Source organism: Necator americanus, chromosome II, assembly GCF_031761385.1.
Source record: "Necator americanus strain Aroian chromosome II, whole genome shotgun sequence".
In the NCBI taxonomy this organism is placed as follows: Eukaryota; Metazoa; Nematoda; class Chromadorea; order Rhabditida; family Ancylostomatidae; genus Necator; species Necator americanus.
Window position 1 is genome coordinate 9682049 of NC_087372.1, and position 18345 is coordinate 9700393.

The window sequence follows — 18345 nt, forward strand, 5'->3', positions numbered from 1 at the left end:
CTCAAATCAGTCCAAATTTAAAAAAAAAAATTAGATTTTGAATTACTCAAGTGACGGAGGTTTGAGAAAGTCCAGCGATCGAATAACCGGTGAAAATTCGAACACAAAGATCGAACAGGTGGAAAAATCAGTGATTTAAAGAGCAAAAGCCCAATGTATTGAGCAAAATCGGGATCGAATTTAGCAGTTAATGGATGTGGCTTATTTCGAGGACTCCGAACATTCGATTGAATGTGACTATGCAGCTAACCAAAGCATTGAAGCAGCATAGAACAGCAGTTGCCATTGAGAGTGGATCGATAAGTACGAGAAAAAAAGTGAGTTGAAGAGTGACCAGTCGAGGAGCCAAAGCGAGCGTCGTCCGCCACCAATTCATCTTTGAAACAGTCAACGTACACAAAAACGAAAGATTGCGATTTTAAATAGCACAGATTTTTGTGTAAAAACGGAAATGATGACAAATACGCTTGCACGGCGCAAAATGTCCTTTTCATTTCTATAATCCGTTCATAGCAATATATTTATCATCATTTTCCGATTGCACAGAAAAATCTGTTGTTTGTCATCGGAATGTTCCGTCTTCGTGAATGCTGACTGTTTAAAAGCTGGTCCGTAAACATTCCCTCCTCAGTCGCTCCTATTGCTCGCCACTCGTTTTTTTTTTTCGAAAGAATTTGCCGAAAAATTTATAACTTGACCGGGCTGAGGTGTGTTTCTGAATTCAAATAAAATTTTTGAATACCCGTGATCTGGATGACCATACAATCAAAAAGAGATATGAGTTAAGAAGGTGCACAGTTGGATCCACACAAAAACACATTCAAAAAACTCAATAAACGCTCATATGACTGTCCCATGCAACCTTTCTTTCTAAAAAAACCTTTCTTTCCTTCTACTTTCCTTTCCTTCGAATCGTTCGAAAAATAGAAGAAAATTTCAAGTTTGGATCAAATTTTTCCCATAGTCAAATCGTTTGTTGAATCGATTTTGAAGGAGTCGAAAGTAAATGAATTTCAAGATTTTTTTGACTCCTTACTGGAATTTCACTCTCAAACCACCCACAATTCACTTATGCTCTCTAAGGATAAAGAGATTCTCTAGCAGATTTATGATAATTTTATTTCAAAAAACCTATAGTAAAAGTAAGAGAACAGAAAATCTGTTCTAAAGAAAGGTAAAAGGATGCCACAGCAAAATTACAATTATAACTTTATGAAAATTTACTGAAGAAGAAGGCGAAAAGTTCGTTAGCAACTGCCGCGACGCTCGCCATCTTCATATCGATTATTTTGATCCCATTCCTCTGGATCACTTATAGATCAAATTTGTTCCAGCAACCCATAGTTTGTGGCAAATATATAGGAATCAATGATGGTGTAACAAAATGGTCATTATGCACATTTATTGATTCATTGATTTCAGACATAACCACCAATTCGAATTCGACCATTTTGATCAGTCGACGGTTTTGAAGCGACGCTAGCGGTTATGGAGTAGATATCCCTGAAAATGAACGATGAACACTAAACAAAACAATTCGTATTTTCTTTCCACTAGTAAGTTATCGTATCCTCATTTCCACTCCTTAGGTGCTGCGTAGAATACATTGCCACGGTGCTCGAAAATTCATTATTTCAACTTTTATCGCGCGCAATTCCTCTGTGTCTCTGCACTGGTCCCATCTTACTTGAGACTCTTCCTCTCTCACACATACCTGTTCACAGTTTGTCCACATATGTTTTCCTGTTGTCCGAACTGTTTAACGGACGGATTTGACCATATGCTGAATGGATGGAAGTCCCCGAAGTCATCTGATGACTCAGCCATTGGACCTGCTCCGAGTACATTCCAGTACCTGTACAATTCTTTCAATCACAGTGTATGCAAGAATCAATAAATGAAAAGTAGTAGGTACCATAGTAGAGTGCTGGTGGGACCTGTCCAATCGTTAGTGATTTGTTTCCAATCGTATGGATTTGTGTAGATCCCGACCGTTAACCCATTTGCCTAAGGTTACAGTCCATTAGCAAAACCAAGAAATCGAAACCGTGCGGAGGAGATGGAAATTTACGTACTTTAGCCGCATTGATGATACTGCTGATAAATTCTACATTCTTCGAGATGTATGGCTCCCATTTTACTGGCATCGTTACCTGTGATGGTTTTTAATGTTATTCTTGTGGAAAAAAAATTTGGAGGAAGTAATTGGGAATCTAGAGCAGTTTCTACTCCGGTAGAATTCTATGAATGTATCATCAACTATCGTAGTTAATAAAGTGGTAATTGTGCATGTTTGACCGAACGCAGCGCGTACTTTTCCTAACCAAAGTGCTGTCATAGGGTAGTGTGGTACGGACGCTTAGATGTGAAATGAAAGCTAGTTGTCTTAAGCCAAGCTAAGTGGATCATCAACGCAAATATGAAAAAGAGACAGGCGAGCGAAGATAAAGCGCACCGTTTACGGTTAGGAAAGCTCATGAGTATGAACAGATACAGTTTTGCCATTCAATACGTGCTCTAGAGCGGCAGATAACAGTGGTCACTCACGCTTTGATTTTGCTTTATGTAAGTCTGGATTTGGAACTGCAGTGCCGAGACTGCATTCCATTTTCTACGTCAGGTACATCGGGTCCGCAAATGCACAAAATCGATAAAGTCGAAAGTTCAGAAGTCCTAGTATGGACACTGGGCAAACATCAACAGATAAGTCTTCTAATAATTTTAGATTTGGAGTTGATGAAAGACATCTGCTAAAGTCATACAAATTTAAAAAAAAGTGTTTCTAGAACAATGTGAATGTTGTTGTACGTACCTGTAACCATATAGCTCGGACATCGAATCTCCCTTCCAGGTTTCTATACATTTCTTGAAATTGTTCTGGCCCAGTTTTTGTGGATGTCAGACTTGGCGTCATATAGACTTCAATCCCGAGACCAGCTAAAATTTGAATTTAAAGGCATCAATCTGGGGTGGTGCGGATTTCAGGTGGAGAGTTCCTATACGGGGTTGTAGATTATGGAGAGGAAGGTGATTCCGTCCATCTCTTCCCAGTTGCCGTAAAAAACGGCCCGGAATATGCGGCGCGTACACAAGGCTGGCGCGCTCCAATCGAAGCCGTTGTAGAAAATAGCGCGCCAGAACACTCGAAACCGTATCTTCCCGGCCGTTTTTTTACGGCAATTATAAAGAAATAGACGGAATCACCCTTCTCTCCATAATCTACGACTCCGTATAGAAATAATCCACCTGAAACCCGCACCGCCCCAGTTTTGTGGGGTGAAACCCTTTAAGCATTAGCAAACAACTCAGTTTGTAAGAGTACAGGCAGAAAAGCTTAAATTGCTGTGCTTTTATTGACATCTACCTTATGAAGACGATTTTCACTCCATGAACTTCCTATCAACCACGAACTGATGGTTTTTAATGGGGAACGATAATCGTAGCGGGCTCTGCACCAATAGGCTTTCTTTTTTGTGTGTGGATCAATACGTATATTTTGGACAACTCTCCGTTACTTTTTGTATTATTTACACTTTTATTTTGGTTGCGCTAGGTGGCTGCAACGCGTTCGTAGCACGGTCGCACCGCAGCCCAAACGCATGCAGCAGTCATGCGGCTGAACAGAAGTCAACAGACGCAAATTACTCACCGTTGTAAGCATTTTGTATGTTGTCGCTCACATTCGAATCGAAAGCGCCTTGTCCATCAGGTGAGTATCCTCTAAAATGAAGAGTTAGATAAACATGTAAACAATCAATCAAATGAGATTAGCAGAGAAGTTAGAGAAGGAAAAATATGGCACGTAGGCTTTGTTTACTCCAGCATTCCAGCTTAGTGACATAGGGATCAAATCTTTTCTACTGATAATAAACGTATGGAGAAGATAAGCACGTGCAAAGTTCACCTGAGAAAAACCACCGAGTATTGATTGATTCTTATGCACGTGAACGATGTTTGACTTGTCGGTGCATTCAAATCCAATGCGTAGGCGGTTTGGACCTTTAAAATTGCTCATAGGTCCAAAAATACTAGTTTTCAAATTTTTTTAGCGTAGCAATAAGACATTCACTAACCGCTTTATTCACATTTTCGGCCTTGGATGACTGCAAAACCAGAAGTAGTAAAACTATGCCAAACATTTCTGCAACGAACAAAATTTTGTAGATGCGCGACATTTTTTTTACAATTGCAAACGTGTTGCCACAAAATGCAGGAAATTTGGCGTAATTTTCTCTATCCAGAATATGTGGGTTTCCGTGAGCGCGACTTGCGCACAGGTCAAGCAGGTGTCGTGTCGGTAAAATGATCGAAATCAGTGAATAAGTCGAAAACCCCGCTTTATTTGTGGTCTCTGCCAACGTCAAAATTCTATGAGAGTAACTGAATGAAAAGTTCATCAAGGAATGATGAACACCAGGGAAGAGGAAAGAGTTGTGAACGCTTATGATTCGATGATTTTATGCCTATTGCTGCGTCTTCACGACTATTTTACGATAACGTCTCTCAGCACAAACGTCGGAAGTTTGATAAGCCTCACACCAACGCACTACGCCATATTATTCATCATTGATTCGTCATGATTATTCGTCTCTTAAAAAAATCGATATGGAGCAAAAAAAAAACTATTTGAAAATCGGTATAAAGAGAATAAAAATTGTAGTAGTAACAAAACAATCCACCGGATCGTTGACTCATTTTTTCAAGGAAAATTCTACGAATGAGAAACCCTCAGGAAAATCATGCAGAGGAGTAGTTTTGTTTGAAAAAAAGGAATTCCAGGAAAAGTTCTAAAGGTAATAAAAGAATACGGTAGACTAATGATTCACTGCTTCGTACAAACGTCAGGAGTAAAGATTCGGTAGCAGAATTATGCAAGTAGGAATGATTTTTTATGGCTTCACTGTTTGTAGGAATAAATAAATCAATTCCTACAAAACTCAAAGTCATAGAAAATTTTCCCCGCACGAAATCACGCGCGTGCATGAATGCATGCGCGAATTTTGCAGCATATTTCTGAACTTACTTCACCTGCCGGGCGGATAGTCGCAACAACCTTTCCTGTGTTTCTCTTTTTTTTTCATGCTCTTCTAAGACCGATGCTTCAAATCCAAAACCTCATTATCAGCGGTTTATCCAGTTGCTTACAACAAAGAAAATTAGCACAACATAGTAGTCTTATATTTTTACCACATCAACGAGATCTGGTCTTTGGCATATAGCTAAGGTTTTAGCATTGTAAGATAGTTCTGAATACCTATCAATCTTTCGGCGCACCCACGGCATGGTTTAAGTGTAAGTGGAAACCAATTTTCAGGAAGAAAAAACTCTTTTCTAAGCGCAGTTAGCTATGTTGCGCTGAGCAGCCACGACGCGCCCGCAACGCGACGGCAAGACCTGCCTTGAGCATTCTGTGGTGTAAAGTTTTCGTTCCGTTAGTCGTCCTGTGACGATTATAAGTAGTGATATAGAAGTTTAATTTTCTTTTGAATGTGAAGGGTTTTACGAAAGAGGACCGAAAAAGGAGAGTAACTGATAAGAAAAGGCAAGAAGGCTTTAGGAATGAGGCGATTATGCGATACCCTTTGCACTAATGATCATACGATGTTTGTTTATTATCTTTTGACTAATAGATTGTTTTCCTAAAAACCAGAAACACAGAATTCCCATGAAAATTTTATTTACATTGTCATCTTCATAATCCTGTAATGAAGACATACGCCGATTATTAATAGTGAATGATTCGTCTGGTATGGCGAAAGGATAAAATTTGTTCAGTAACCAATTAATAATACGTGAAGCATTTGATCACAACTATAGCAGATTTCACTCAAAAACCTTTTGTAGCTACTGCATAATCCTTTGTGAACGCGTCTAAGTAAGGATATACAACTTCGTCGAGAAATTTCGCTCTCTTCAAGTACAATAAAATCACTTGGTGGACATAGAGATACTGTTGCTCAGTCTAAAATAAAAGAAAGTTTAGCAGAATCATGAATCGAAAATGCAGTGCTAGAGAAAATGTTCTGGATATTGGTAGGAAACGTCCATCTAGACGTGTCGCTTTAACCACCCTTTGGCCAAAGTGGCAATAATATATGCCCTGGCATCGAGGTCCCCAGGAGAGTTACCGAACACAGTCGTGTGGTTCGTTAGCTTCTCCACCACTTGCTGATTATCGATTGGCAGAGGCATAGAGCTCGTTCGAAAATCACCAGCTGGTAGTGGTTCACGTGTGAATTATAGACATCGAACGCTAGTCGATTAATGCTATACCATTTCCTTTCAGGAGCGGAGATTCCTGACGGCGGAGGCGGACAAAACCGCGCCTCCAAAGTAAGGAATCTCCGCTCCTGAAAGGAAATGTTCTTCTCTTATAAGCTAGAACACCCTGCCTGCTCGACGGTGTGCGCTCAAGGATGCATGACACTACATCGTCGACGCTCAATTCGAGCTTAAAGGCATCACTCCACGAATCTGAGGTGGTACGGATTTCAGGTGGAGTACTCGTATGCGGGATAGTAGATTATGAGGAGGAAAGTGATTCCGTCCATTTCTTCCTAATTGCCGTAAAAAACGGCCCAGAAGTTACGGCTTCAGGCGTTCTGGCGCACTATTTTCTAAAAAGAGCTCGACGTGAGCGCGCCAGCCTTGTGCGGCGCCGCATCTTCCGGGCCGGTTTTTACGGAAATTAGGAAGAAATGGACGGAATCACCCTCCTTATCATAATCTACTATCCCTTATAGGAATACTACACCTGAAATCTGCACCACCTCAGATTCGTGGGGTGATGCCTTTAACGTGGGAACTAATGACGGCAGCAGAGGTCAAAGGTAACATATCGCGAATTTGACGTGGTGAGGGAATCTGCGGAAAAAGCTAGAGTTGGGGTTGTAGATTGCAGAACCTGGTTCCGTTCATCTCTCTCTAATCGTCGTAAAAAATGGCATGTAAGACGCCGCTTTTCTCGACGATCTCAGTGGCAACGCGCACCTCTCGTGCATGCGCCGCAATCTATTGTGAACGGTCGAAGATCAGTGATGTCTCCTCACCAGCCTATTGAAGCAAAACATTGAATAGGCCACTGAAGGGGCTGTCGTAGAGGAGCGTTCTAACGTATCCCGTATGAACTAAAGGGGTTCTCACGCCACTTTTTACGACGATTAGGGAGAGATGGGCGGATCCCTCAATATACGACCTATCTTCAGATATTCCCTCGCCAGATAGATGTCAGATTCGTGGTATGCTGGCCTTAAGGTGAGGATACTTAGATCTAGGGGATGAGGGCCGCTTCCACTGCGCAGACTCTTACTGACTCGCGGTATGCAATAGCAAGTGTGGACAATAGTGGTAGCCCAATTCCACCTTGTCCAACTCAGCTGCACTAGGAGTTGCAATTCAGACGCCTCACATTGGACAATCATAAGAATTATAGTAAGGTCAAAACGACATAAAGCACGTAAGAAATTGCGTAAGCGGTTCCTCTTGAGGCGCTTCGGTGGAGCATAGTGGCTGATAGCGTGGTGAAACGCTTGCTTGCATCACCCATCCCTGCAGTTTGCGACAGCCCCAACTAGGTCCCAACCGCTGCTCTCCATCGGGCCGTTTCGAGCGCGTACGTAAATGCACCGCGACTACACTCGTCATTCATGTCGTTTTGACCCTACTGTACTTTTCTTTTTCTTATAGTGGTCGAAAAGCAACAGAATTGATACATGTTACTCGGCATCTTAGCAGCGTTAAGACCTGCGCGTCGTCGAGGAACCCAGACTAACGAAGTCACTAGGAAATAGCTCTACTTCTTGGAGGTACAAACAGCAAAAGGAAGAAAATATCGTGCGGCAGCGTTGTTCTACTCAGGATATCATGATGAGCTGGATTGGTCTGATTACACCTTGTCTTTAGTCTTGGGATTCGGTATGTAAGAGAAAAAAAGTCAACCTGGATGCTATTATTTCGCTGTTTTCGAAGTTCCAATAGGTAACCATTAATCTCTAGGAGAGGTTCATTCTTGTGCAGTAATTCCATGGCATGTTGGATCAGTACCATACAGCCGGTTCGTCCAATACCCGCCGAGCAGTGCACGATTATTGGTTCACTGAAACATGAAGTAAAATTAGTTCAAAATGAAATGTGAGCACTGTGAACTGATGCAGATCAAAAGGAGGGAGTGTGTACGAATGAACAGGCAAGGAGTTCGCACGCGTTGCGGTAGATGCGTAGCGCGCACCGAGCTGAACAGATTTGGCGCCGACTTTGAAAGAGGATAAAGTTCTTGGCGATGATCAGTCTCTTTGAGATGCGCTGACGGGTTCGACTTTAACTCGGAATCATTTGAGATTTATGCACGCGTGGGCAGCCCATACAACGACTTTCGAGGTCCAGTCGATGTTCCGCTGTTTTTATCCTCCCGGACAATTCTGGCAACAATTAATCGACTTAGAAAGGACCAAAGGTTTCGCCAACAATAGAAAGATTTCAAAATATTGACCGCGCAGTTGCACTGAACCTCTTGCCTGGGTTACACGTGCACAGTACCAAATGAGCACGAAACATACATATTGCAAAACTAAGATTTCGATCAATATGTGGGAATAACTAACGTGCTTTCTTTCAGTTTCGCTAGAATAGCTATTGGAGCAAGATCCGCCTCTGGAACTCCACGATCTGGCCAATCTATCCATTGATAATGATTACACATGTGTGTAGGTTGTCCACTAACATTAACTTCCAGACTGGTCACACGGACTTTCACTTTTGTTTCAAATGGAAACGAGAACTAAACCAATCAGTACTCATCATTCACATGCTACACAGATTAAATAAACGGCAAACATACTGGTTCTTGTTTCTTACAGGTGACCGTAACATTGTCCCCAAACTGAAGATTCTGACCTTCTTGCATTGGAAAATACTCAGCGCACTTCTTTGCATTCTAAAAAAAAAGAAACAGGAAGGAAGTTTGAAAAAAATCTTTCTTTATTTCTGGGTTTCTTACCTGTTCGATGAAATTGCATAGCATTAGAATTGAGGAGGACTTCTCTTGTACAACCATACACCAAAACTCTGGACATGTCTTGGGTAGCGGTGCCTTGGAAAATAATTGTTGTCAGCTTTTTTGGAATAGAGAGGAGAGCGTGAACTTGTTTCTACTGCGGGTACATTTTTGTACAAGAATTAAAATGATAGCCTTTTAATCTATGCAACGTAGCTAAAAAAAAACTGATGATGACGTTGACGCCAGACGTGCTTCCTATGCTTGAGTGACCGCAAAGCATAGGTAGATTCGCGGAGATTAGCTGGCTGGAGTTTTTTTATAGTCTCGCCACTCATCCTCTTCTAATCTAAACTCTAAGCAGATACCTGGTTGAGGGTAGACTCCGATACCAAGCGAGTTCGTGTGAGTCTATTCAGATTAGTGCTGTCACATCTGCGACAGTAATGCATTTATAGAAGGGTCAAACCACATGAACCACGGTGCAGTTGCGTGAGCGGCTGCGCTTGAAGCGGCGTGATGGTTACTGCTGTTGGAATCGACGTGGTCGCTAACTACAGCTATGGTCCCACGTGTCGTCGTTCAAACTGGATGGTGTTAGCGAGGGTCTTCACTCGATCATACCGCTCCGCTCTATCGTGCCGCTTCTAGAGCAGCTGCTTCCGCTGCCGCATCGTGCTTCATGTCGTTTTGTCTCTACAACAATTACTGTTTGTACTTCAATAACTTCAGCACGGTGTCAACGACGTATGTATGTATGTATGTAATCAGGACAAGCAATCTGAAGGTTGGTGCACTTGTGTAAACAGTAGCGCTCAAAGCGACGTGCTGGAGCTAGCGGTTGTAATCGAGATGGGATCATCTGCTTCGAGATCTGCTTTGAGTGCAGTCGCTTACGCAGCTGCGCTGAGCTCGGGTCGTCTGATTAGACTACAACCCTCTAAGAAATCACAAGTCCATGATTTTCTCTCTACGCTCGTCCGCACTCCGTATATCAAAAATGGGTGGGAAGCACTTGTTATAATCGCAAATGGCTTGATTGTAGGCCCAGTCTCCAAAGTAGTTTCCTTTAGTTTCCAGATCAGTTCCGTTTTTATAGCAGTCAAGTGTGTTAAGATCTGATACATACGTTGCAAACAAGTACTTGGTTACCTTTGCAGTACAACTTGCAACTCAGGTTTATATGAGACTGAGGTGTTCGGTTTCCGAAGTACATCTGAGTCTGAGGTGGCCTAGCCTCTTTTAAGTTTACACAACAGTCGAGTTATAGGGTTTCAAAAATTTGTAGAGGTAATCAGAAGCTCCCCCATTACTATTTTTACCATCTATGTCCTCGTAATGTTTCGATGGCTAGTTTTTTTGGTGTTGCGGTCAATGCGTTTCTTCTTAGTCCTGCATTGATGCTGGGAAATGGCGGGGCTTGGTCGAGAATGGTTGGTTCTCAGTTGGTGCTTTCAACACTATGCGGAACACTTCAAAAGACGAGCGACTTTAAAACTGGGACTATGCATGGTCATTCGTTCGTCCTGATCGACGACAGGTCGTCACCGTCAAAGTTGGGAGATGACAGTGAAACCTTAACCACAATTACTCTGCAAACATGACTCAGAGCAAGCACAGACGAATCTGACGTGAGAGAGGAATCCGCGGCGAAACCTAAAGATGGGATTGTAGATTGCGGGATCCGGGGTGGTTCTGTTCATCTCTCCCCAATCTTCATTTAAAAAAAATGATGGGGGAGCCTTTTCAGTTCCTACGAGACGTTAGGACGCTCCTCTATTACACGTTCCAGTCCCCTAAGCAGACTTCTCATTGGTTTCACTTGAATAGACTACTGAGGATACCTTATTAATCTACGACTGCTCGCACGTGGATGCGGTGCGTACACAAAGGTGGTGCGTTGCAACTGAAATTATCGTGAAAACAGAAAAATCCACGCCGTTTTTCACGACGATTAGGGAGACGTAAGCGAAACTGCTCCGCAGTGTACAATCCAATCTCTAGTCGTCCTTAACCACATCCGAGCTGTTTGATCTTTAACGTGAGCTCGCATAGAATCTATACATTCGTCCCTGTTCCTCATTGCGAGACATTACATTTTGAATGAACTGCCTATCATCACCAAGAGTCCACAGGATTTTTATCATTCAAAACTTCCTTCCTTAGAAGGATTTTTCTACTGCGAGCCTGTCTTCGAGATAACGGGGACAAGACTACTTCAAAAGCCCGAGCAAGATGTTGATGCCTTGCACACATTATCCGGTGGCACTATCATATCCACTTCTACCTAGAATTCTTAAAACTTGAAAGTAGCTTCGCAGTTTTTCTCTAGTTCCCTATCACGGTAGGTAGTGCTGCCCATGTTTCCTATCCCTGCACCTTAATAGCACATTGCACATAAGTAGATTCGCAGCTTGACTTCGTTGGAGGTGGACAGCAGGAAAATGGACAAGGGTTGAGAAGCCGAATAAGATTAAAATTGCCAGAAATCTCTCTTGTAGCCGCGATCATTTTTAAACAGACAGCTCGAACAACCTAATTCATCCAAACAACAGTCACCCAACATGAAATCAATGGGTTATCGGTCTACCCTGATCCCCGTTGAACATCTCGAGCAGATCCAGATCTGCTTCAATCATCAGAGCGGAGCTGTATTACGTTGGCTACAGTAACTTTAATACAAGGTTGACAACATGTTGTAATTCTGCTGGGCTCAAAATGAATATTACCACAACGTTGATGTAATTTAAATCAACTAAGTGACGTGTTGGTGGTGCTCAAATGACATCAACAGAGCACTGCTCAGTTGTTCTCTGTATGATGTCATCAACAACAAAAGTGAGCAGAAGGGATCCACCTCATCCTCTTGTCTCACTCCAGTTTTCACTTTAAAGTGCATCCGGCTGGTGTTCATGTTCAGCTGTTCATCGGTTCATTCTCTTCATGCCCAATTGAACGCGCTAACTTCCTTTGAATTCCATTAGCGCAAAGCTCGTTAAGAAGCAGATCTCGACTAAGGGAGTCAAAAGCAGGTTTGAAGTCTGAGAAAGCTGACCGCATAGGGTCAGCTTTCTCAGATTTCAAACCTGCTTTTGACTGTCATATTAAGGGTTAAGAGCTGACTATCATACTTCAACCATTATCATAATCCGGTCCTTATACCTGCAGAGTACACGAAGCAGTTATATTCCTCGGTAATTATTAGGTTTTGTGACAGATAGCTTCTTGTGGAGTGGAATTATGATAGCTTGTCGCTGCCGGCGCAGTTGGAATCGAGGTGGGACCGTCGTTATCTGCAGCAATGAACGGTAGTAGTAAGGGTCCTCACTCGATCCGAATCGCTACGCTCCTCCGCACCGTATCGACCCGCTTACGCAACTGCACCGTGCTTCACATCGTTTTGACTCTACTATAGTGATGAGATTAGAGTGTCGGAAATCGATATTTTAGTAAAGTAACTGAAAATGTGTCAAAACAATTCAAAAAATGCGTTCTTTAGGCGGCCGCGTTTTGAAATGCTTTAATCTTATAAACTTCCTATGAAATTAATTAATACTTGTGTACAGATGAATCGTTTAGAGTTGTTTGGTGTTGATACATAATTCGCGTGAATATAGGATACATTGCCAATATTCAACACAACACGACGATTATCAAGACAACCAACATCCTAAAACTATTGATTTCTATACAAGGTTGAGAAAAAAGAAGGAACTTCAGATAACGAACCTTGTATCGATTTCTACCATTAGCAGTTTGTGCTACAAATTCAGTCATTACTGTGAAGTCATTTGTACGTTTCATACTTTTGAATTCGGCTACTAAACCATTAACTCCTTTTCGTAAGGTTGCTTCTACAAAAACCTTCACCTTAAATATCACAGTTACTGTTTAATTTTGTGTAGGCGCTCAGAAATTAGGCCCTCAATCACGACTAGCCTGAGCGCGTTTTAATTTTCGATCTCGGCGTTTGATAGATGACCCTTTTCCAGGTTCATGAAGAGGCATACCAGATTGTGTGGACGTTCTGAATCTTATTTGATGAAAGTTCTGATTGAACAGCAATTTTGACGGTTCTATTAAATAGAGAAGTTCAAAGTCACTATCAAACGTTTATAAACAACAACTCTCACGGATCATCTTCTTTCTGTTGTGTTTCACATTCATCACTAAAATATAACCAATGGATGTACAAGATGACTGAATCTTTGAAGAAATATAATAACTTGTAGAAGAAAAGTGATACTTTGAGGTACGTTCTTTGGAATCTAATTCCCTTTTCTTCCTCCTCATAAGCTTTATTCTAGCCGCCTCTCTTAAATATGTTCGGATTATTACTGGGGCAAACTCTTCTAAAGTCGATTTCAAATCACTTTTTCATCTTCGTTTGCTTTTTTTTTCTGTCAAAAATGGATTTAAAAAAAGAAAGAACTGTTAGTCTTCATCAGAATTTAAACTTAAGCTTAGCTGTAGTTTAAGTTAAATGAATGAGACATACTCGCTGCTTGGTGTGTCTCCTCGATCTGAAAACAAAAGAATTGATACCTGAGTGTCAAAAAGCACAAGTACTTATCTAACAAGGCTCCGAAAGTCGACATGCTAGGAATTGTTTACGTTTCAGGATGCATTATTTTCTGATGTTTGATGGACAATGATTCCGAATTCCGAAGGGAGGGGGCAGAGGGGGAGAGGCAACTTCAAGCTCCAATCTATTGTATATACTGTATCATCTTGGCATGTTGAAAATCCTCTTTCGAATACAATAAATGGACCTCCGTGGTTGCGTGTTGGTTAGAAATCTCAGATTACGTTTCGATACGCACGATTCTTCAGAGTTATGGAATTACGATTCAGGAAAAAAGGCTTCTATGACATATTTTCACCGTAGGACGTTAAAAAGAAATGGACTGTGGCTGTCGGAGAGATCAGAATAGAAATCTTTAATGAATTTCTTCATCTTCCTCTTTTCCGAAACGCCATTACTACAGTAGGGTCATAAAGCACGGTGCAGTTGCGCAAGCGGCTGGGCTCGAAGCGCTGCGGTGGATCGTAACGGTTGGAATCGTTGTAAAACCCTCGCTAGGACCACGCATCGCTGTAGTTTCCGATGGTCCAACCTCAATTTCAACCACTGCGTCCATAGCGCTTCGAGCGCAACCGCTTAGGTGCTTCAGGTCGTTTTGACCTGACTACACATTCAGGTTCTTAAGGTTTTTATTGCGTTACTGTTGTTGTTCAAGGTTTGATGAGCAAACCTTGAGGGAACATTAATTCTTCTTTTCCACCTTTACAGCTTCAGTTAATACTACTCCTTATTCCTCACCGAAGTATTCTTTGATCTTTTCCACGCAGATCTTTGCGAGCACAGACGTGTATTCATTCTTATTTGCCTGTTGTCTAGTGTAGTATCTTACCAAAGACCGGCTAATAAAGCTTGGTGATCCAACTGTGATAGTTTGAGAACATTTGTTATTGAATTTTAAGCTTTCTCTCCTTTCCTGGGAGTCTCTCCCACAACTCTGGAGCTACGTCTGTGGTTGCCTGACGATGATGCGGTTGATATCAGGACCACGCATGCTGCTACTTCTCTCGGTGACCTTACATGTACTAAACGCAATCAGCCATTCGGGTGCGGTATGAGCTGTTTATCTTGCGCAGTTATGAAGTTATTCAAGTTATTATGAGTTAAAAGTTATTCAAATATTACAAAAAGGTGTTGTATACTCAGCTATCGCCAATGTCTATAACATTACGAGTGAAACTCCTGGAAGAAGTATGAAATCCTTGGGAACATTTCTCCTCTCCGAATTGCTGAAGTGCCGGACATTGTCGAACTCGGAGTCGGTAGGCAGTTCAGGCGAGACGTCAACTGCCACAGAATCTGGATGTGTGACGAATGGATGGATTCTGTGTGAATTCTTCGAGTACATCAGAAAGGCCTACATTCAAAAGGGTCAAATTTAGAGAAGGGAGTTCTTAGAATCGCAAATTTCCACTTACACAGTTATCATGATAAAATCTAAGCCTTCCCTTCTACTTCATTATCCAAACAGTCAGTCCCGATCTGAATTGCCTGGGGTGTTCTTTTGGGGAAAATTTTGATGAAAAATAAAATGATGTAGAAATGATCTTGAGTACGAAAAATACTTTTCCGTAAACATTTTGATTTGCTGCTCTCTCAATTTTGAGGAGGTACCAAAGAAAATCGGTATTGTTCTATATGGCTTCAACCGTACACGTCCGATCCAGGATATTAGCTGCCTGGAAGAGTGTCTAAATGTTTATAAGCATTCTATCAACTTCCACGCTGTCATATACTCCAAGAAATATTTTTTTCCAGCGCTGTAGATGATTTTTAGCCGTGATCTTCCAGTCCACTGCAGAAGTTCCAGACTCGAGTATCCAGCGCCTGCATTCGTCGTCAACACAATCCTCCTTCTTGGCAGTCTGGGTCTGACTTATGCAGCTCTTCCTTTCCAGGTGTTGTCGTGCGGCGCATATCCTTCGAATAGAAGAAATATTCTCTATTTCAGACGAGAAAATTAGTGGGCGGCTTGTTGGCCTACCTTTCCGTAAGAAGTAAGGAACGTAAAGGCAGCATACCACGAATCTGGGGTGGCACGGATTTCAGGTGGAGTATCCGTATATGGGGTCGTAGATTATGGAGACCAGGGTGGTTCCGCTCATCTCTCCCTAAATCATTGCAAGCAGCCGGCCCCTGAATGCTGTTTTGTACGATGCCTTCTATTGCAGCGCGCCACCCTTGCACGCGTAGCGTCCTTTACTACCTATCGGGGCAGTCCAATTTTCGACGACTCGCAGGGCGAAGGCGGCGCAAGGGGTTGAGCGTTGCAATAGATGTCGTCGTACAATACAGCATTCTGAAGGCGGCTGTTTGCAGCGATGCAGGGAAAGATGGGCGGAACTACCTCGGTCCCCATAATCTACGACCCCATATACGGATACTCCACCTGAAATCCGTACCCCCTTAGATTCGTGGTATGCTGCCTTTAACTCGTTGCCAATTTTTCTGAGGATGGGAGTGATGACGTCCACCTGCTGGAAGCAAAAATAAGCCATTTTTTCCAGACGTGCCGTATTTTTTGCGTCATCTAATCCCCACCCGCAGCTGAGAAGTATCACATATCATCATGACCGTGTAGTTGAGATAAGGGGGAACCGTGATCACGGTCAACATATGTCAAGACTAAAGTCGGTAATTGTTAAGGTTACTCGTCATCGCCTGTGCCGGCCACAGGTACGGCTGCGACTAGAGATAAAGTCCAGTGAGCTTTGGCCAAGGAGACCGAGGTTGGAATGAGTTGTTCATGGGTCGGAATCATGGTTCTCGCAACCATACAACCAGCCAGTGGTGCTGGAGTGCTCGGAAGAACGGTACTGTCAGTCCATGTTCGACAGAAACCATGGCTATCCCAAAGACCACTGTTGTCACTGCAGTTAATCATCGGATGAAAAGGGTCTGTATAGTAGTGAAAAGTTCATGTGGCCGCAATGAACACATTCATAGGGGTAGTTGGTTGTTCCTGAGGATTTCTGTATCTGCATTAGATGGCACTACCGGAAGGTATTTACAGATAGTGTTTGTACAACACTGTATTTTAATTGACTAACTCATGTTCCTTCGACATCGGGCCAAAACGACCCGAAGCTTGGTGGAGTTGCGTAAGCAGCTGCGCTCAAATTGTCGCGGTGGACCTAGAGTTCCAAGGTGAGATCTCGCCAGCTCCACTTATCTATGCGGTGTGAGTTGAACTAATGTTCCTACCTCGATTCCAGCCGTTAGTTTCGTCGCCTTGCTTTAAAAGCATCACCCCACGAATCTGAGGTGGTGCAGATTTCAGGTGGAGTTTTCGTATACGGGATGGGAGACTATGGAGAGGGGGTGATTCCGTCCATTTCTTCCTAATTGCCGTAAAAACGGCCCAGAAGATGCGGCGCGTGCACAAGGCTGGCGCGCTCCAGTCGAACTCCTTGTAGAAAATAATGCGCCAGAACGCCCGAAGCAGTATTTTTTGGATCGTTTTTTACGGCAGTTAGGAAGAAATTGAAGGAATCATCCTTCTCTCCATAATTTACGATCCCGTGTACGAATACTCCACCGGAAATCCGTACCACCTCAGATTCGTTGAGTGATGTCTTTAAACGCAGCTTCTTACGCAATTGCACCAGATTTCAGTTTGACAGCATAACTTACTCCTCATGCTTTTCACGGCGCTCCCGGGCATATTCAGCATCCTCCTAATTAGAAACATGTTGTTTACTGTTGAAGCGTCAGCTCTCGATGTGAAGTGGTTATAGAATGAACCTCCCACCTCGTCGTCCTCACGATCATCCTTAATCAGTCTAACGATTAGGATCATCATTCAATGGAATCGAAACAATGAGGTTAGCACATTTCAAGTATGGAGTAAACATAGAAATAGCTGCGGCTCCTTGATCGTGAGCAAACTGTTGAGGGTTTCCCTATGTACCACATAGAGGTTTCTTCCCTCGTATTTGGTTATCTGTTTTTATTAATGTTTCTTTGTATGTTCTGCTCGTTTAAGCATGAATTGGCATGTGATAATTAAAGATCGCTACCTATCCATCTATAGCACTTGTTTGCCAGTTACTGGGTGCTTTTGTTAATAATAATATATAATAATCTCTGGCGAATCAATCCACTTGGGATGTGCCAAAGCGTTCTTCCTGCAAGTCGTAACTGTTGAAAGAGTTGTGAGTTAGCACAGGAAACGATCGATGAGGGACTCCGAATTCATTCCGAAGAAGAAATAGCAGCTTTCATCTCCGAATTCACTGATCGTGCACTGTGTACGATCAGTGAATTCGGAGTTGAAAGCTGCTAGTTACAGACACCGAAGAAACCAATGCCGCGCAGAAAATGGCAGTCAGAACTACGTCGAGAACCACCTCGGAGGGATGAAAGGCATGGTTGGCACTAGGTCGGTTTCGAACTGCGGCCGTGCGGTCACAGCGGACCTCTTACCGACTGCGCTACACCCGTCCTTGTTTTATATATTAGAGTAAAAAATTCATTATCTGTTGAAAAGAAAAGAAAACAGAAGAAAATTTATGTGTATTTTAATTAACATTACATACTGTACGTATGCGTGCTTAACCTGATCTTAATAGTACAGACAGAGTATTTATTGTGCGAGGGGAGAGAAGGCAAGAGAGAAGCACACACACAAACAAATAAACATGTCGTAGACCCATGCCATAGAAGTAAGACATATATGGAAATTTAAAATTCACTTTTAAATTAACTAGAATTGAAAGTGAACAAAATAAAGCATTGTACACAAGTAATCAATAACGATCGATAGGCGACA

The 18345-nt window shown here is 42.4% G+C and overlaps 1 protein-coding gene across 3 annotated transcripts; it reads right to left on the reverse strand.

Moving 5' to 3' along the window:
* Nucleotides 1-1418: 1418 nt before the first annotated feature.
* RB195_017310 (uncharacterized protein) lies at nucleotides 1419-17376 on the reverse strand (the record flags this gene model as incomplete). Of its 3 annotated transcripts, XM_064184250.1 has the most annotated exons (20): nucleotides 1419-1503; nucleotides 1715-1855; nucleotides 1916-2007; nucleotides 2076-2153; nucleotides 2813-2937; nucleotides 3650-3720; nucleotides 3905-3999; nucleotides 4074-4141; nucleotides 5836-5962; nucleotides 7939-8095; nucleotides 8601-8776; nucleotides 8837-8932; nucleotides 8996-9088; nucleotides 12549-12662; nucleotides 12722-12862; nucleotides 12932-13019; nucleotides 13126-13161; nucleotides 13239-13307; nucleotides 13491-13515; nucleotides 17208-17376. In XM_064184250.1, the coding sequence occupies 20 exons, from the start codon at nucleotides 17374-17376 to the stop codon at nucleotides 1419-1421; spliced, it is 2046 nt and encodes a 681-aa protein (XP_064040129.1). The 3 variants fall into 3 exon arrangements, with proteins under 3 accessions (XP_064040129.1, XP_064040130.1, XP_064040131.1); XM_064184249.1 differs by lacking the exons at nucleotides 1419-1503; nucleotides 1715-1855; nucleotides 1916-2007; ... (3 more) ...; nucleotides 3905-3999; nucleotides 4074-4141 and having other exon boundaries at nucleotides 5828-5962; XM_064184248.1 differs by lacking the exons at nucleotides 5836-5962; nucleotides 7939-8095; nucleotides 8601-8776; ... (7 more) ...; nucleotides 13491-13515; nucleotides 17208-17376 and having other exon boundaries at nucleotides 4074-4139.
* Nucleotides 17377-18345: the final 969 nt, after the last annotated feature.